Source organism: Myotis yumanensis, unplaced genomic scaffold (genome assembly GCF_028538775.1).
Source record: "Myotis yumanensis isolate MYYU_CA2020_CCGP unplaced genomic scaffold, mMyoYum1.0.hap1 SCAF_10, whole genome shotgun sequence".
Classification (NCBI taxonomy): Eukaryota; Metazoa; Chordata; class Mammalia; order Chiroptera; family Vespertilionidae; genus Myotis; species Myotis yumanensis.
This window is the reverse complement of record NW_027223761.1, coordinates 62,376,793-62,397,789: the sequence shown is the minus strand read 5'-3', so window position 1 is coordinate 62,397,789 and position 20,997 is coordinate 62,376,793. Positions and strand designations below refer to the sequence as shown.

The 20,997-nt window shown below is 39.5% G+C and overlaps 1 protein-coding gene across 1 annotated transcript in view; it reads left to right on the top strand.

Annotated features, from left to right (window-relative positions):
- CFAP300 (cilia and flagella associated protein 300) overlaps positions 1 to 6,691 on the top strand; it is a 34,635-nt gene extending 27,944 nt beyond the window's left edge. The window contains exons 6-7 of the mRNA XM_070426916.1: positions 5,123 to 5,189; positions 5,999 to 6,691. Of these exons, the coding sequence (XP_070283017.1) occupies positions 5,123 to 5,189; positions 5,999 to 6,127 (196 nt within the window). The 3' untranslated portion in view covers positions 6,128 to 6,691. The remainder of the gene's footprint in view (positions 1 to 5,122; positions 5,190 to 5,998) is intronic.
- The last annotated feature ends 14,306 nt before the right edge of the window (positions 6,692 to 20,997 follow it).

Sequence of the window (20,997 nt, the reverse complement as noted above, 5' to 3'; positions counted from 1 at the left end):
GTACATCTCATCAAGTTTATCGACAGACTCTAGAAGCCTCTTGAGAGACCTCAAAAGTGTGGTTCTGAACTCAATGTCCTCCCTCGATAGTTTTGTCCTGTTTCTTTGTCTCCGCAGTTTTTACACTTTCTTGGTACACCCCCTAGTGGTCTTTGTGCGCAGTCTTGTTGTAGTTAAGCCTTGACTGTTGTAGTTAATATTAGAGGGATTTGACCTCCAGGCCGACTGGCTGTGATAATCAGCTGTGTCTGCAGTGAAGAACTTGTGTCCTCTAGGGAGGTGCTAATCTAGCCTTTACCTGAGGCTATCCGGCAAATGCCTCTGTGCAGGGCTTGGGCGGGGCGGGTCCCACGGGATCAACAGGGCGGGGGAGGGAGCAGTTATGGCTGCTCTCAGTCCGTCCCCAGGGGCTCTGCCTCTCTGTCCCAGCAACCGCTGCAAACCTCGGAGGGACCATAGCCAGACAGTCCTGCTTCTCCCGTTTGAGTCTGGGTCCCTAGAGACTCGCCCGGATCTGGAGCTCAGAGTCTGAGGCTCCCTGCAGATTGAAACAGACAACCATGCCCTCAGCCACCAGCCCGCGCCGCATGCACTCCGCACCTTAGTATTTTACTTCAGCACTGCGCCTCCTCTGTTCTCGGTTCCTCCTAGTTGTAGAACTTCCACTCAGCCAGACTTCCTGTGGTTCTGGAAGTCTGTTCCGTCTTTTAGTTGTATTTTTGAAGTGGTTGTTCGAGGAGGCAAACTCCGGCATTAACCTATGCCGCCATCTTGGTTTCTCCTATATTTTAATTTTAAATAAAATGAAAGTTCTTTGGTTGGGTTTTTCACTGATAAAGGTATTGGATCATCTTTATAGGCAAAGGGGATAGGAACAAGTGAAACAAAGGGCCCCAGAATTTAGCTGTAAAAGTTACTTTACCAGGAAAACAACAGAATTTACTTCTATCAAACTCCTGATTATTACTTACTTAAACTCAACACCTCAGTTTTCTTATCTATTTCATGTATCATAGAGCTATACAAAAAACTACACGATTTAGCTACTTTATTTTAGTTAATTTCTGATATATGGTTTTAAAAACAAAAATATTTCTATAAGTGATCTCTGATTTTTATGAAAAAGTCATTAGAGGTTGCTGGATGAGATATATTTGAAACAGAATTTCAGAAAAAGCACACACATACCTACATCAAACATTCTGTTCTTACCATTTGCAGCTCATGAAAACTTGCAAGACCACTTCTAGCACTCCCTGTGGACACTTCTCATTACACCTCGACATACACACACCCCACTGCCACCACAGTGTGTGGTTTCTCAGCAGCCACATGAACCTGTGGAATTCCTCACTACCATGCACTGTGGAGGAGGAAATTCTATTAGAGATATTTGAAATAGAAGTAACTTTAGAACCTAAACATTGAAGAAACTTCTGTTTTCTCCTACATTCCCTTCCCTGGATTCTTATTTGCGATTCTCTTCTACACTCTTTGGGTGAAAAAAAAAAAAAAAAAAGTATGCCTCAAAGACTAATTAAATGAGTAGCCAAAATTCATGACATCTTACAGACAAATATAAATTGAGTCCATGGAATCACTTAATCAGGCAGCCAGTAAGTGTTAATATTGTGCACAGAACTCTGCCAAACTCTAAGCTTCAGAGTCTTTGGAGCCTAAAGAGACTACAAAAGGAGCATCAGATAGTCCTTGATCTTAAGGAAATTACAACAAACTAACATTAAATAATAGTAATGTAAATTGTTTAAAATCCTTTATAAGTAAAATTTTTATATAATCAAATGTTCAATTAATTATAGGCAAGTGTTAATAGCATTTTATACTTTATACATGCTCCAGAAATTCAAAAGAGGAAATTGTCAGTGTCAGCAGTCAGGGAAGTCTTGAATCAAATGGAGTCCAAGAGAGCCAGCAAAGAGGAGGGCAGCCTATTCCCAGCGCAGGGGAGATGCACACAAGTCCTCATGGTGGGGGAGGTGGGGAAGGAGCCCAGCCCAATTAGAGCCAGTACAGGGCTGATCCTCAGAAATTAGCCCAAATGATATCAATAAGAAATCATTCATTTATTATTTTATTTCTAGACCCTTACATACTTTTTAAAAGAACTATATGGGTCCTGGCCTGGTAGCTCAATTGATTAGAGTATCATCCCAATACGCCAAGTTTGCAGGTTCAACCCCTGGTCAGGGCACATATAATGCATAATTAAGTGAAACAACAAATTGAGGTTTCTCTCTTCCTCGCTCTTCTTCTCTCTCTCCCTCTCCCTTCCTCTCTTGAACTTATATACATATATGCATAGCCCATGGCCAGACAATAATGCTGAGAAGTCTGGGGAGGGGTAGGGAGCAGGGTGGAGGGGGTCAGTGGGAGTAAAGGGATATCTGTGATACTTCCAACAATAAGGATAAATTTTAAAGATAATAAAATAAAATTAATTAATTAAGAATGTTTAGAAAACTCTCCCACCATTTAAAAAAATGAAAAGAGCATTATGGAAATTATGTCCCAGCATCCGTCAAAACCATTATCTGGAGAGTGAGTTAGTGATTGCTAACATCTGATACAATGCAATTATTAGTGGCATACCTGAAATCACTAATTAATATCACTTTACATTTCCTTTTATTTTTTTTCTTAAGAGACATCAGATGGATGTTACTGTACTTGACCTATAAAATTAGAAAATTATCTTATGAGATATTTTAAAGTAATAGCAATATAGAATTAGAGGTAATAAAATGGAGTAATTGATTTATTTCTGTTAGGAACCAACTTTTAATGTATAAATCGTAGTTTCTTTTTTGAATAATACACTTATAGGTCCTGGCTAAGTAGCTCAGTTGGTTAGAGCATTGTCCTCATTCACCAAGGTTGTGAGTTCAATCCCTGGTCAGGGCACATACAAGAATCAACCAGTGCGTACATAAATAAGTGGAACAACAAATCAATGTGTGTGTTTTCTCTCTCTCTCTCTCTCACTCTCTCTCTCCCTTCTCCTATCCCCTCTCTAAAATCAATAATTATTTTTTTTTAAAAGAAATGTGGACTTTTAAAAATACACTTATGGTACATGTTAAAATGTGTTAAGAGGTTGTTAAAGGAAGTATCAAATACTAAATTGTCCTCTAAGTTTATTTGATAAGCACAAACTTCTACAAGGTGTTTTTTTTAGATTTAGATTTTTTTAAATTGAGGGGTAATTTCCATACACTAAAGTGAACAAATCACAATGTACATACAGGTTGGTGAATTTTTATATATGTTTACATTTATATAAACACCTTCAGATCAATATTTAAAATTTTAGAAATAAAATTAGATGTAACTGTAGATAGGTTCTGTATTTTGATCTGGTTGGTTGTGTAGGTGTATACAAGTGTTTTATATGTAATTGTTATAGCACAGAATTTTAAATGTACTCTTCAACTTTTTAAAAAGTATATCTTGGGCATTAGATAAATAAAGAAAATTACCTCAATCCATGTCATATAAATATATGGAAATTAGTTTAATTACATGAATCCTGGGTTTAAATCAGAATGAAATGTTTTAGAAATGAAAACAGCCTAAGAATCTTGAACCCTGAAATGTCTTAGGTCTGGCCATTCCCAATAGCTGCACAGACTCAGACACACCCTCACCCTCCCACAAAGTCCACCCTCTTCCTCCTTTCTCTCTCCTCCCATTACTTTTACATAATTAGCAAAGGAGAAGCAGTGCTTTCACCTGACAAAGTGAAGAGGAGGGATAGCTCCTTTAAATTTAACCTACACATCACATCTGAGTAATACCCTTGATGCGTATGTAAGGACAGGATAAACAGGTGAGGTGTAGGAAAAGAGAACTGGACTCTGTGTCAGCTAGGTTCTATTCCCAGAAATACCACTTTTAGTTGGAATGTCTTAAATACATCATTTAACTTTCTAGTACTATCTATAATAATAAAAGCATAATATGCTAATTAGACCAGATGACCTTCCGGACGAAGTTGGGGCTGTGAGGGAAGCCTGGGCCCCAGGTGCCAGAGGGAAGCTCGTGCTGGCAGCCAGGGGAAGGAAGGCCTACTCTTGCACGTATTTCATGCATTGGGCTTCTAGTTGTTTATAAAATTGGTGAAATGATGCCTACCTCACTGAGTTGTCTGATCTTTATGAGGTAAATTATATAAAGGTATTTTGCAGATTATAAAGCATTATAAATATAACCCATATATATTTACATGTAGATATCTACCTGTAGTTTATTTCCTCTATCCTCAATTTGCTTTCTGACTGTATATTAGTAATGTTTTGTGGAGAGTATAACTGAAAGACAGCTACTAAGAGGAAATGCTTTTTTAAATTTATTTTTTATATATTTTTATTGATTTCAGAGAGGGAGAGGGAGAGGAAGAGGGGGAGAGAGAGAGAGACATCAATGATGAGAGAGAATCATTGATCAGCTGCCTCCAGCATGCCCCCCACTGGGGATTGAGCCCACAACCCAGGTATATGCCCTTGACCAGAACTGAACCCGGGACCCTTCAGTCCACAGGCCAACACTCCATCCACTGAGCCAAACTGGCCAGGGCTGCTTTTAATATTGTATAATTTAGTAATACATAATTTAACAAATAGCTTCCATATACATTATCTTACTTAATTCTCCTGTAATCCTAAAAGGAACCATAGTATGCCTCATTTACATATGAGAAAATTAAGGTTCAGAAATATTAATCTTGACCAAAGTGAAATAACATCAGTGGCAGAACTGGCATTTGTGTTTAAGTTGTGTAGTTAATGTGTATTTATCTACCCTTCCAGTTCTCTACACTTCAATCTTTTACCAATTCTCGTTTTTCCAATAATTGTCTCTGGCCTTGGAGTCATGTCGTTTGAATCTCAGATTGGCCCCAACCTTCTAAAATTCAGATTTTTGCAATTCCAACTCAGTTGACTTTGCATCACCCTTGAATGAAACCGCAGCTGCCACTCTCTTTAAATCACTTTAGTTGGATGTTACATATTTCCATATTACATATGATTAAGAACACCTGAATACTAAATGCATTATGCCAATGCTCGTTATATTTAAAATGTATATTTCTCCCTTATTTTAGTGTTCGAAAGCATCCTCAAACCAAGGAAATACAAATTACCTCTTTCATCTTTAAAGTTACAGCATATGTAAGTGGAGAGGAAATTTACTACCAATGAATTTAATTACTTGCTATTAACAGGGTTGTTACAACTGGAGTTAGCAGTTAGGGCTATGTTATACCTATGAAAAAAGATGATGATATCTAGCTTTTTGTTAAATTTAAGGTATGCTTTTTTTTGGAGAACAGTATGAACTTTTCTCCCTACCTTCCTTTCTGTTGTACATGTCTAATAATAGTCCTTAGTAAGAGCTAAATCTGTGACTCATGGGACATAAATCATAGTTCTCTGTCAAACCACAACTTATAGGTCAAATAAGTAAGAATGCCATGAATGTCTTTGTGCCACAGAATCGGATGCTTGAATTTTAGTAGCATACAAAATATTACTGACACATCTAAGTGTCTTCATTCGATCACTTCAGTGTTTATTGAGTATTTACTATGCTGGGCTAGGTGCTTTTTATTGATAAACAAAAGAAATACAGTCCCTCATAGTACATATGGACCATGTTTTAAAAGAAAACAAAGATAGAAGAAAATTGCAAAATGGAAATTTTAGCAATATTAGCACTTTATAAGCACTTTTTCAAAAGATGGATTTCTTTTTAGACTACAAATTTCTTAAGGAAAAAATTATGCATGTTTGTGTAGCAATGAACATATGTATTGTTAGCAAAGTAGACTGTCGATATTTCTTAAAAATTACTTAACTGCCAATTTATTGTCAAAGATTTAATGTTTCATGACATTTTAACAGAAAATATATTAGTTAAATATGTTGACTATTATTTGAATACTGTTGTGTACTAAATAATTTAAGTTTATCTTTTTCAGGATTCTGATGGTGTGTGCTACCCTTCAAGAAAAAGTCATGAACAGACATTTTCTTACTTTATTGTGGATCCTATCATGCGTCATGTTCATGTTTTATACCACTGCTATGGCGTGGGAGAAATGTCTTAGCAGTATTCTTTCAGATAATCTATATTTACTATATTTTTATTTACCAATTTTTATTTTAGTGCTTACTTATAGATAAGCAATTACTTTGCAAAGTAATTAAGGTAAAATGTAAAGAACCCACTTAGAGCAGAAACAAATGCCAAGGTGCTTTTCTTTTTTTTTCTTTTTTTTTTAAATATGTTTATATTGATTTTAGAGAGAGAAAGAGAAAGGGGAAATAGAAACATTGGCTGCCTCCTGCACATCCCCTACTGGGGATTGAGCCACAATCTGGGCGTGTGCCCTGACCGGGAATCAAACTGGCAACCTCTCTGTGCATGGGACAACGCTCAACCAACATGCTTTTCTTTAAATTTGCCTTTTAAAAAGCTAACATAGGAAATAGACTCTATCCCTAACATAGTCTATACCAATACATTTGGGAAATTTTTATAGAAGTTACAAAGGACTAAAACTCTAGTTAATATTTGTTGCATTCGAATTCAAGTGAGTCCTTAATTTTCCATGTATTTTATTTTAGAAGCTAATTAATTCCCGATTGAAATTGTGGAAGAAACTTAAACATCTCTACCATGTATCATTAATATGAATTATTAGCTTTTTAAATTTGAATTTTATTTAATTATACTTCTACATTGTATAAAGATTTATTTCTCAAGGGCTGTGAAAAATATAACAGTTTCTTTGCTTCATTTGTCCCACTTAAAATCCTCAATTAAAAAAGAATGTTCTGAAAGTAATTGTAAACTCTTTTAGCACATAATAATTAAAATTACAGCTGCCCACCGCTAGTACAAGATCTGCATGGAAACAGAGAGAGTTGCCCTGATGGTATTATTAAGTTGGCAAAAGAATAAAGAACAGGTCTCTTTGTACTGTTTCCTCATTACATTCATAACATGAATATCTAACTTAGATGTTTTTTAATGGAAAAGGTAATTGACAAAAAATGTTGAGACTTTAAGGAGAGGCAAGTTTGGAATATTTGTTTCTATGTTGTAGGGATAAGGATGATAATCTTGGATTTGAACTTGTGGATATACCTGGAAGGCAACTAGCAAGCTGGGTATAGAGGTCAGGAAAGAGAGTTTAGCTTTTAATACTTAGCACAATGGCTTGGCATGTTAATAATATATTGAGTGAGTATTTTCTATATATGTTCAAAATATCCATAGATTTTTTTAAAATCATATAAAAAAACATAAAATCAAGAACTAAAATGCCTACTTGCTACCAGTCTGGCTGCCTGCCACACAGGCCCCCTACAATCTGGGGACCCTCTCTTTATCAATCAGTTAGTCAATCAGTTATTTTTGAGTACCAATTTCATGCAATGCAAGGCACTGTGCTATTTACTTGGGGGAAATACACACTCCCTATAAACTTTGTAGAGAAGGTCATCTGTAAGAGTATGTCTATGAACAGTGATTGTTACATGAATTCAGAGATGGAAGAGACCACTATGAACTAGGCCTGGGAAGGGCTTGGTCTGGCTTCTACAAAAGAATGGATGGGGTTCCAGCACCTGGCAGAGAGAGCAGGCCAGCTGAGTAGAGGAGCGTGATGTGGCAGAGTGCCCTGAGCCTTGCTCTGGGATGAAAGTTCAGAGGCAGAAGATGGGGACTGATGCAGAGGAGCTGCCAATATTCTCTCTCTGCTTTAAAGGTGGAGGTGAATACACCTTTGAAGGAAGATCAATCCATTGTTTTGGGAAAATCATTTTAATGACCTATCTGTGATTATGCAGGTTTTTGTATTAAGAAGTAGTAATAAGACTTTGGGGTAGCCAGTCAAATTGCCTGGATTGTTACTTCTGCCATTACTTGCTGTGTGACCAAGCTAGTTATGACCTTTCTGTGCCTTAGTTGCCTTTTCTATAAAAGGGGAAATTATTAGGACTCATGCATAGATTATTGTGAAAATTACATATAGACTAGTATACACACACACACACCCCACACACACACACATATCTTAGAATGGTGCCAAGCACATGGTTTAAGTGTTCATGAATTGTGGCTTTTTTCATTTTCTGTTGAGGAAATATGAAAAAATCTGGAGCTAAGCAGCAAAATAATGTAAAAAGCTGTCTTCCTTAAGGTCAGAATTGCTTTTCTTAAGATTATTATTATTGATTAATCCTCCCCCAAGGATATTTTTTCCATTGATTTTTAGAGAGAGTAGAGGGGTGGGAGGGAGGGAGAGAGAGAGAAACATCAATGTGAAAGAGACACATCCATTTATTGGTTGCTCCCACATGCCCCCCTCCCCTCACTGGGGCCAGGGATCAAACCTGCACCCCTTGCCCTTGACTGGGAATTGAATCCAAGACCCCCTCCGTGGGCAGGCTGAAGCTCTAATCACTGAGTCATGCCAGCCAGGGCAAGATTATTATTATTTTTAATATAATTTTATTTATTTCAAAGAGGAAGGGAGAGGAGGAGAGAGAAACATTAATGATGAAAGAGAATCATTCATTGGCTACCTCCCGAAAGCCCCCCACTGGAGATCAAGCCACAATCCCAGCATGTGCCCTGACCAGGAATCACACAGTGACCTCCTGGTTCATAGGTCAACGTTAAAACACTGAGCCCACAGGCCGGGCTTATTTTATTATTAATTTGACTAGATAGAGTTTAGGAGATGGGAGCCCTTTTTTCCCCTTTCTCTGAGCCCCAGAGAAGGTAGAGGACCTCAGCTTGGATTCTTGGTGTTTCTTTGGCAGCATTTTGCACACTTCGAATTATTTGCTCAACTATTTGTAATTATTTAATGTCTGTCATGAAAACAGCAACTGTGTCTATTTGGTCCCCCCTTGTATCCTCAGTGCCTAGCATATTGCCTGGCACTTCACTGACACTGAATCTGTGTTCCCTGACCGACTCAGTCCACATGATGGGCGTGTGACTCAGGTGTGGAGACTGAGGGAGCAGGGAAGGGTGGTGAATATGGCCACAGGGCATCAGTAGTACAGTAGGTCCACTCATTATCCCTAAGCCTGTGTAAAATTGTGCACACCGGTATAAACTGGATGGAGCTGTACTGTGTGGAATCAGACCAGCAGCCTGGGGCGAATTATCCTTGGAGAACAGCAGCAGCCTTAGAAGCCAGCTTTGAAGAGCAAGCTGTGATCAACTGAGGATAGGGTAGTATTCTGAAGTGAGAAACTGACCATGGTGACATGTGACAACACAATGGTTTTCTGGGACTTGACAGCATTTTTTCAGAAATTCTGAAAATGACTTGAGAAGGCTTGCAGAATTATAATTTAGATATTCAAACAATGGATTCAGGATGAAGACTGGAGAACCTGGGACACTTAGGTCTATCTCATGAGCAAAAAAATAGGCAGAAGAACACAAGGTGATTTGGGGGGACATGAGTACATCTGAGGAGTTGGGACTGAGGAGTCCTGTTCAGGAGTTCTGGGTAATAACACAGAGAAGACAGATTAATGGGGAACCGGTCACTGAGGGCTGTGGGTACAAAGCTAAGAAAAGTAAATCTTTTAAATAGATGACATATAGCAGTCATTAAAGACTTTGGAGCAGGGTGGTAGCATCAGGAAAGTGATACTCTGGAAAGATTAGTCTGGCAGTGATGAATTGGGGTAAGGAAAGTCCAAAGTCCAAAGATCAAACAGAAGATTATAGTAGTTGTCAAAGCACAGAACTGACGGATCTAAGTTCATAGCAATGGAAACCTTTTTGGGATCGTGAAGTATGTGACAATGGAATGCAGATTAGAAAAAAATGAAATATGGGCCCCAGAAAGGCTAGCGGCTGGGTGAATTATGAAGTGCTGGGTATTTGAGGTAGTGAGGACTGGGAAGTGGGAACTGTGGTAGGAAGATGTGGTCAGAGTGGGGAAATCCCTCGTCCTGCCTTTCGTTCCTGTCCCAGGCCACGCTCCACCAACCTTGGTCCTTACAACTTTGAAAACCTAGGTCTGAAGTTTCTAAAAACTGACTGGAGGTTTCTTAGGAAAACTATTGATCCCGAAGGCTTCTTAGTCATCCAATTAATCAGCAAGTATTCATTCATCCTTCCACAGATGTTTATTGATTACCTACTGTGTGCTGGGCATTTCTAGGCACTGCACATACAGCAATGAACAAAACAGACAAAACTTTCTATATCTGGAAGTTTACATTCTAGTGCTCATAATAGTGGTAGGTGCAATAAGAGAAATACCCAATTACTCCTATGAAACTTGACGTTTTTATTGGAGACATGACACACATTTTTAAATATTTTTCAATCTGGTGGGTGTGAAATGATACTTATTTTCTTAATTACTCTGACTTTTTATATAAAATAGAGCATTGCTCTAACCGGTTTGGCTCAGTGGGTAGAGCATCAGCCTGTGGACTCAATGGTCCCAGGTTCGATTCCGGTCAAGGGCATGTACCTTTGTTGCGGGCACATCCCCAGTAGGGAGTGTGCAGGAGGCAGCTGATCGATGTTTCTCTCTCATCGATGTTTCAGGTTCTCTCCCTCTCCCTCTCCCTTCCTCTCTGTAAAAAATCAATAAAATATATTTTTTTAAAAATAGAGCATTATTTTATGTATTTTTACAAATGTGTATTGATTCTGATGGGTAATTTCAGGGTTGGGAACCACTGCTCTACTCTACTTTTTTTCTTGTTTAAAAAAAAAGGGGGGTGGGAAGAAAGAATACATGAAAAGCAAAAAACAAAGGAAAGAATAAAAGACAGGGGAGTATGCTGTCTCTTACTGTAAAAGCTGCATTAATTAGCACTAAAAGCTGCATTTAGGGCCACATTTAGCAGTGTCCAACTGGCAAACTCCAGCAGCCGGAATACCTGATATCCTCTAATGTAAGCCTTCAGTCTCCCGACTTGGCACACAAGTTAAAGTCCATTCGAATAGGCTGGCTAGCCTGGGTTTCAATAAGGCTGAAACTTACCATTCCTGTTTATCTTGTCTTTTTTTCTTTTGTAAAGAGAGAAAAAATGTCACTGAGCTTTAGCAAACACCAAGCATCTAAATTATTTTTCATTACTAGGAAGGTGTGTGAGAGAAATAGTAGAATGGAAAGCACCTATAGCAATATAAATAGACTTTTATTCAATCAATTTTTTTTTATCAACTGGCACCCCTCTATGCCCTTAACATATTGTAGAATAAAACACGTATTCTTAAAATACTTCGTACATATAAAATAAGGTGAAATATAGCATTGCCATTCTGAGGGAACCAGAGTGATCAATCAAGGATGATCCACTGTGAAAGGCTTCCTTGAGAAGGGAATGAAAGTACACCTTAAAAGAAGCAGCAGTCATGGATTGGCTGAGGGGAGGAAAGGTTTCTAGGTAGAGGGAATGTTCCTCGCTAGTAGTGTAGAGGTAGGAAAAGCATGTGGCATTACAAACTGTCTTGAATACAGCAGCAGATATGCCTAGAAAAGTAGATCATTCCACTAATGTCTATTGTGTCTAGTAAATGGAGACCATCTGGACATCATCTCTGGCTAAGAATCCTTCATATACTTGAATGTAATTATTAAGTCTTCCCACAGTCATTTGTCTAAACAACCCCACATCTTTAGCCTTTACTCAATGTCTCGTTTCTCGGTTCTTTAATCATCTTCTTTCAGTCTGCTAAGCCCTCTCCAAGTACCCCATGTTCTTCGGTTGTCAATGTCATAATATATGCTACCTACTGTCCAAAAAGTCATTTATACACAATCGATTACAATTTGTGAGGGTCATTATTTACGTAATTTCTGTGTATCAGGTGTATACTTTAACATTCATTAGAACTGTATCTTGTTTTAGGAAGTCAAAAGTTAAACTCTTAAAATGTACATATGAATTTGTTGTGCTGAATTAGAATAACAGCATTTTAGAACTAAAAGGCACAAGAGATCACTTAGTTCAACTCTCTTTTTTACACAAGAACTTGAGGTCTTCAGAGGTTTTTCTGCTCTGTCTAATACAATAGTCACTAGCCATATATGAAATAGAAAATTCTATTCCTTAGTCACACTAGCCACTTCAAGTGCTCAGTAGCTTACACATGTGGCTAGCAGTTCTTGTTTTAAACAGCACAGATATAGATCATCCCTTCCCCCAGCACAGAAAATTTTATTGGGCAGCACGGGGTTAAATGACTTGGCCAAAGCCATAAAGCTCTTGGAACCAGAACTTCCAGTTCCTGGTCCAGAGATCCCACCATACCTTTTTTAAAAGGCAAAATATGATAGATGACTTACCCTATCTGCAACATTTAAGTTTTTGTACAAAGCATTGTGCTAGGCATGGATCCTGACCCCAACAAGGTTTTAAGAAAATTACTTTAGGTGGGTTGCTGCCTATATAGAAATTCCTGCAGTTTTGAGTTGGAGAGCAAGGGTGAAAATGGCACTTGAGGGAAATGGGTGTAGAATCATGGAAGATTGATGGGAGTGGGAAAGACCGGATGGAGCCTGGGAGACCAGCCAGGAATTGAGGTGTGAGCTGAAAAGTGTCTGATGCCTCTGGGAAGGTCAGAAGGACTGGAGACATTTCAGTAAACAAACCCATCTCCCCCCAACCCTGGCACCGCCCCCCCACACACATACACACACACACACACACACACACACACATTTACATACATATATGCATTAAATAGCTGGAGGCCAGAAGGGAGATGTAACTAAAACACCTGCCACAACCTATATACTAGTAGGCAGCAAGCCACTTAAAGTAATTCGGTAACATTCACATTTTTAACATGACATGTGGCACACACACAAATTTTTTTGTTCTTATTATTTTTAATGTTTTTATTGATTTCAGAGATAGGAAGGGAGAGGGAGAGAGAATCATCAATCGGCTGCCTCCTGCATGCCCCCTACTGGGGATTGAGCCAGGAACCCAGGCATGTGCCCTGACCAGGTTCATGGGTCCATGCTCAACCACTAAGCCACACCCACTGGACACAAAAAATGTTTTTAAAACTATTACGTTAAAAACTATCTCTTAAGAATACATCAACCTATCTGATGTGCCTCTTATTATCTAACTTATTTCCTCTTTAATGGTTTTAAGAACATGTTTGTGCCACATGTCTTGTTGAAGATATGAAACAGTAGTCACAGAATGTTAAAATTGCAAACATATTGGAATCACTGCTTTAGAGACCTTTTAAAATAGAATTAATTGTTACCTTTCAGGTAAGATTCAAGACATCGCTTTTTGAGATTCATTACAACATGAATGTTATCAAATAAATAGATTTTTTTCAATTGTCAAAAACATATACCAGATATAGATATTTATGGAATAAATAATGAGATTAAAGGGATATTTATCCATAAAATTGTAAAGGGATTTTACCTTGATGCATGATGTTTACAAAGCAATATTTATAGAACAAAAACAGAATGTGGAATATAATATAGTGTCCTCAAACATTAGCTTGCATCAGAATCACCTACAGGGACTTGTTAAAGCCCAGATTGCCCTGTCTCCCTCCAGGGCTTCTGATCCAGTGGGTCTGGCTTATGGCCTGAGAAGCTACATTTCAAACAAAGTTTCATTGACGCTGATGTTGGTTTGGGGACTATACCTTGAGAACCACTGGTAGGTAACCTAATATGTTTAGTACTTTTAGAAGATAACCTTTTCATTTTTTGTGTAACTTAGTAACGTGTGGCTAATGATGAGATCTACTGACCTTTACTTTCAAGCCTCGATGTAGAAAGCCCAAGTCTGTATTGCTCACTGCACAGGTGAGGCTCTTTGGGGCCTCCATTACATGCTGCACTGGGTTCTGCCCTAAGCCTGAAGGGCTTTATACTCTGACATTCTTCGCCTCCAGCTCTCAGAACAAACTAATTTCTCCCATATGGACAACTTTAGCTAGGTTGTAGAAGAAAAACAAATCTGACTTAAAATGATATTTTTACTGCAGTATATAGAACATTTTATTAAAAAAAGAGAAGCCTATTAACCAACATGCATCTATTGTGCTATCATATGAAAAATACATATAGTATTTGAAAGGAGTGGGTCTTTCTGTAATAGGTCTGACAGAGCCTCCAAAATACCAAAAAACAGGATTGAGCAATTTACCTGTGTCCCCAACCCTTTCTGGAAGGTTGTCATAACCTGGTGTGTGCTTAGCAGTTTAAGCAACTAGCTCACCCGGATAGTAATCTGAGTAGAGTTGGTCATAAATATTTTTTCTGCTATCAGGGAAAAATGTCAGAGAAGCCAACTTAAATGAGTGAAAACTTGGCATAATTTTTTTACAAAGAAGTATTATCATAGATTGTAGCTTATCTCTCTTCTAATCCCAGTTCCCCACCCCAACTGATGTTGTGTAACTAAACAGGGATGAACATGATCTTGTGGGGTTTTTTTAAAAAAATAATTATATGTAAATGTTCATTTCTTCTAAAGTGCTTTAAAATTGCTTGTTCTCTAAAATTGGTAAATAGATGACACTTTGAGACTTTTTCTTTCTTACTTAGACCTATAGCTATGGCTTAGAAAAAAAAATCCAGTCTACAAATGAGAGACATCATGTGATATTTATCTTTCTCTGACTGATTTATTTTGGTAAGGGGGAGAGATCAACCAAAGGACTTGTATGCATGCATAGAAGCATAACCAATGAACACAGACACCAGTGGGGTGAGGGCATGAGCCGGGAAGGGTTGGGGGGCAGGAAGGGGATAAGGACACATATGTAATACCTTAATCAATTAAGAAAACAAAAACAAAATTCCAGTCTAACAACACCTTTTGTAACATACCTCAAAGTAATGGATTCTGAATAAATAAATTACCCCAGGAGTTGCAGAACCTACCCTTTAGTTGCATATATAGCTTTGCAGGGACCCTGACTTCAAATATCTATCTGTATGCTAAATTTATTTTTCAATTCTGATAATATCTGTTAATACGAACAATAATTTGTACTAGTTTTTGATTTTTTTTTAAAGTGGGTATTTTCCATCTATAAATTAGAGGTGGAGCTGTGACACTTGAGATTCCCTTCTCCCTATAACTAGACTGAAAAGCAGTTTTTAAAACCAACAAAGCTCCTGATCGTTACCCTATGCGTTTACTGTTCATAGTAGTTTCTAGCTATTTCAGAGGGATCTCCTTCAAGCCAGAGTCTAGCTCATAATTACTGATTAGTGTTTAATGTGTAACATGCATAATAATTGCTAAAGGCTGTGGTAATGAACATTTTATATCTGAGAATTCAGAACATGAATTAGAATAAAAATAATTTCAGGGCTATGTTAATTCTCAAGTACACACAAAATATCTTCTAAATATTCAAGTGGAGAACTCTGAAATAATATCTCTGAGTTGAATAGTTGAGTCCTATCAGGCCAAAGAGAACTTTCTTTAGCAAACTGTTCCTTAATTTCTCATCACATAATTATATCAAGTCAGTTCACATCAGGCTTTCTGAATCTACATAATACAATAATAAAAACTCATTCACACTTCTTATTTAATCCTCATTATTACCCTGTGAAATAAGCATAATTAAACCAATTACTGCCGATTCCTGGCACATAATCAGCACTTTAGAAGTACTTATACAAATGTTTCGTCTTAATTTCATCCACTCAGTGCCAGACAGATAGCTTGCAGAGAGTAGGAAGATCCAGAAACAAGGGAATAAGCAGAAGCTTTGAGGCTATTGAAGCCACGAGTGAACAAAATCATGAGTAAGAGAGACAGAGACTTCTCCAGTGTTAGCAGGAAGGGAAGCCGAGTCCCAGTAGTGGATCACTCTGACAGGGGAACTTACAGAGAGTAATTGATTCTAGGGGTTTGGGAGATCACCACCAATGTGGTTAGAACTTCAGTGAATCCCGAGCAAGACATAGAGATCCACGAAGCCCAGCTCCACATGCTAGGACTGTTTCTCCCTTTCTGTGAATATATATATACTAGCGGCCCGGTGCACAAAATTCATGCACGGGTAGGGTCTCTAGGCCTGGCCAGCAATCAGGGCCTATCAGGGCCTTCCAGCTGCCAGCCAGGACCTACCTTTTCCGGCTGCCAGCTGCTGGCCGGGGCCTTCCTTCATTCCGCACTGCCCACTGGTGGTCAGCACACATCATAGCGAGCGACCTGGTCTCCCAGTCGAACTCCTGAGAGGACACTTGGAATATTAGCCTTTTATCCTATATAATAAAAGCCTAATATACTAAGTGTCCAGTCATCTGGTTGGCCGTTCAACCAATCAAAGCATAATATGCTAATGATATGCTAAAGCAGCTCAACTGCTCCCTATGATGTGCACTGACCATCAGGGGGCAGACACTCCAACTGATAGGTTAGCTTGCTGTTGGGGTCTGGCCAATTGGGACTGAGTGAGACAGGCTGGACACACCCTGAAGCCCTCCCACTCCCCCTCCCCAGCTGACCAACCTCCCGTGTCCCTCCCCGGCCCCAATTGTGCACCAGTGGTGTCCCTCACCCTGGCCTGCACCCTCTCGCAGTCCGGGACCCCTCGGTGGATGTTGGAGAGCCTGTTTTGGCCCAATGGCAGAACGACCGGTCACTGTGATGTGCACTGACCACCAGGGGGCAGACACTCAATGCAGGAGCTTCCCCCTGGTGGTCAGTGTGCTCAGCCAGAAGCCGGGCTCACGGCTGGTGAGCACAGCGGTGGTGGTGGGAGCCTCTCCCACTTCTGCAGCAGTGCTAAGGATGTCTGACTGCCGGCTTAGGCCCGCTCCCATCAGTCGGACATTCCCCAAGAGCTCCTGGACTGTGAGAGGGTGCAGGCCAGGTTGAGGGACTTCCCCTCTCAAGTGCATGAATTTTGTGCACCGGGCCTCTAGTATATATACTAGTATATATGTGTGTGTGTATATATGTGTGTGTGTGTGTGTGTGTGTGTACATACACATATCTATATATATTTCAGAGAGGAAGGGAGAGAGAGAGAAACATCAATGATGTTGAGAGAATCATTGATCAGCTGCTTCCTGCATGCCCCCCACTAGGGATCAAACCCACAACCCAGGCATGTGCTCTGACTGAAAATCAAACGGTGACCTCCTGGTTTTTAAGTTGACACAACCATTGAGCCACACCGACTGGGCTCCCTTTCTGTAAATTCTTAAGGTAGAGCCTCCTTAACTGAGGTAACCTATGTCCCTTGCAGCATGAAAACCCCTAAAAAGTATATTGTCCATTAATTTTTTTCTAAACTTCTTTGGAATGAAAGATTGTCTCTTTACACTTTCAATCTGACTTTCCAGAGATCAACCTAGCTTTGTCCTCAATATTTAACATTAAGACTTCATAACTCTAAACCAGCATTTGTTGGTTGATAAAATACTCCTTAAATGACAGGGTTTCTATACCCCTGTAACCTACATGCATACATTTATGAATAACCTTTTTGAACTGTCTGAAATTAAATATAATGTTCCTGATGGGGCATTTGAGCTCTGGTATCAGAAATGTAGATTCAAAGTCAGTTCTATCACATACTAGTGGTACAACTTTGGGCAAGTTATTTAACTCTCTGTGCCTCAGTTTCCTCATCTATAATAGGTTTTTGTTGTTGTTTTTAAAAATGTATTTTTATTTACTTGAGAGACAGAGGGAAAGAGAGAGAAACATCAATAAGAGAGAAACATCAACATTGATTGACTGCCTCCTGCTGGGGATTGAGGGTCATGTACCCTGACCAGGAATTGAACAGGCGACCTCTTGGTGCATGGTTGATGCTCAACCACTGAGCCACACTGCAGGGCTATAAGAGGTTGTTTTTAATTTTAACTTTAAAGAATTGTTATAAGGATTAAATGGGATATTTCATTTAGCGCACTCAGCACGTCTGACCCAATGTTAACTGTTACTTTTATTCCATCAAGAACATTCTAAAACTCAAGCAATTTATTAAATGTTGTGAAGTCTTGCCCTAACTGGTTTGGCTCGGTGGGTAGAGCATCGGCCTGCAGACTGAAGGGTCCCAGGTTCGATTCCAGCCAAGGGCATGTACCTTGGTTGCGGGCACATCCCCAATGGGAGGTGTGCAGGAGGCAGCTGATCAGTGTTTCTCTCTCATTGATGTTTCTAACTCTCTATCCCTCTCCCTTCTGCTCTGTGAAAAATCAATAAAATATATATTTTTAAAAAAATGTTGTGAAGTCTTAGAAGTATATGACTGAGAAACATCTGTGTGGCCTGTGGGAACGGAATGAATGTTCAAAATTGGAATCATGGCAGCAAGTTAGTTGTTTGACATTCAAACCCATACCTCTATTCTTGGGCTCTGGAGTACCTCCTCACCTTCTTCCCCTCCTTGTCTTCTGTGTTTGCTGAGAACCTATTGTCAGCATTGCTGGCATGGGGACAAAGAGATGGGGGACACAGAGTGGTATTGGGGACACAGACACACAAACAATCACAACAAACTATGGTAAGTGCCATGATGGAGGAGGTGGGTGAATTATGTGAGCCCCGAAAAGAAGCCTCTCACCGGGTGTGTGGGGTGGGGACCACTGAGAAGGGGAAAGCAAGGAGGCTTTTTGTTAGAATAGGTACAGAGGTTGGAGGTTGAGTACAAGGGAAACCAGGTGAAAAGGGAGTTCCAAACAGCAAGAACAGCATCTTCAGAGGGCAAAGGATGAGAGGGAAAGTGGTGTATTCAAGGAATCACAAGTGGTTCAATAAGCCCGGAAAACATAACACTTATAGGTGAGTTGCAAGAGATCAATTGAGGAGAGAAGCAAGGACTAGCATGGTTAAGGTTATACGCCATGAATTTGTCTTGAACGGTTTCACACCCTGATCAGACTCACATGTTAGAAAGATCACTCTGATATCAGAGTAGAAGTCTGATCGAGCCACGTAAAGCCAGGAGCCACATAAAACTAGAAGCAGGAACATGATTCCGGAAGCTCTGTAAAAGTGGATGGGAAGTAAAGTAGAAATGGTCATGGAGCTGGGCAGCAGACCTTCAGAGATCTGAAAGAACAACACAAATTGTTAACTGGCTGTATGTAATTTATGGTAAAGGGAAGTTATTAAGAGGACACGCTTATGGCTTGAATAAGGGAGTGGATCATGATGCTATTAACTGAGATGGTGAATCAGAAGGAGGATGTGGCTTGGGAGGGTGTGTGTGTGGTTGGAGGTGGAAGAGGGTAGAGGTAAAGAGTTCAATTTTGGATGTGTTGAGTCAGAGGGTAAATGAATAAAAGGTGAGGAAGTGAAAAGCAAGCATGTGGACTGGACTGCTCTTTCCAAAAAAAATGTACATGTGCAAGCCAAGTCTTGTATGTGGGTTTCTATAAGTTCAGGGGAAGATTTGTGGGGCTTTTGTGCATGGTGGTCTCCGTTCTCTGAGTAGTTGGAGGTGATGTGATTTTCTAAAGGGTAAGTGGATGATGAATAACCATGATGTGGAGAACAGTAAAGTTTAGAATAGCCATGTCACATGAGTGAGAAGCTGATTGCAGACACGGGAAAGATGGTTAGAGACTATAAATATAGAAAGACACCAATTCACGCGCCTGAGAGATTCCCTCCAGCACCCCCCTCCCCCGGAACCTGGGTGTTAGCCAGGCTTTTCAGAGGTTGAGAGAGGGCTGGAGACTTCCTTTTCTCAAGCCCCCAGTCTACTCAAGCATGCTGGAATGTCGAGAGGGTTACAAAACCAAGGTATGTTTCAATTGTTTACACTTAGCAAATTAATGCTTTTAACACACAACGATTACAGTGCAATGCAATTGTGTGCTATTCGCCAGATAATTACAGAATTTACTTAAAACATTAATTCATACTGCATTAAAGAGTGTCCTTTGGTAACAGGACAAAGTTTAAAGTTCTACAATGAATGCCTTCTTGTACTGGTGCAGGTGTAGATCTCTGGGATGATGGTATAATCTCAGTTTGACAAAATGTCTAAATGTGGGGCCCAGGCCCCCATAAGCCTTGGATATTAGATGGACAAGACAGATGACTGGATTAATTCAGTTTAAAAGATTCATTGAAATACATGAGGCAATGGAATTGAGGCCATAGATGACTAAGAGAGGTTGAAGCAATGTTATGATTTCTAAACTGAATTGGGAAAGAAAGGAAAACAGGAGTGATAGGTTGGTGGGAAAGAGAGAGATTATTAATAAATGAGGGGTGAGTAATGAAACCAGAGAACCAAATGGTTATTGAGAGAATAGTATAACCTAGTTTGATTTCATAGCTGAAAGTATTTCTGGACAATGATGGGGTGTGGACATAGGAGTAGGTGACTGAAGTGGAGTGGAGATGAGGGTCCATTGTAGCTGAGAAGTTCAAGTCATTGCGAGACTAGCGTTTTGAGATCGTGATCTCCATGGACAGTGAAAATGACCCAGGAAAATGGTGGGTCTTTGTCTGAAGAAAGCAACTCCCTATTTCAAGGTGCCTTACATTGATAATTGTTCCAAAAGTGGGGCTGGAAAGGAGGAGAGGGGCAAAGGACTGAATACATGTTATCGTTATTCAACACTAACCTGTGATTGAAACTTTATAGATGAGGAATAGTAGATTACAAAATCTTGGTCGATGCTTCAGCAGTGCTTACAGAACATAAAATCACTCCAAACAGCCTTTTAATCCACTTATCAAAGCAATTTTGTTCTCATTTTAATGGCAGGTGAAACAATATTGAACAAAGCAACCTCTGCTGCACCCTAAGCCCTTTAATTATAGTGTTCATAGTTGTAAATGCTCTAGTTAAGGGACAGCTTCCATTACAACCCCAGGTTTGTAATCACTTTGGTTCTTCGAGTTTGTTTTTCAGTTGAAGTTTTTAATGCATACTTTCTGCCCAAAGGCTTTGTGTGGGTTGATTACTGGACATGAGAGGAAGGGACTGCCGACAGGA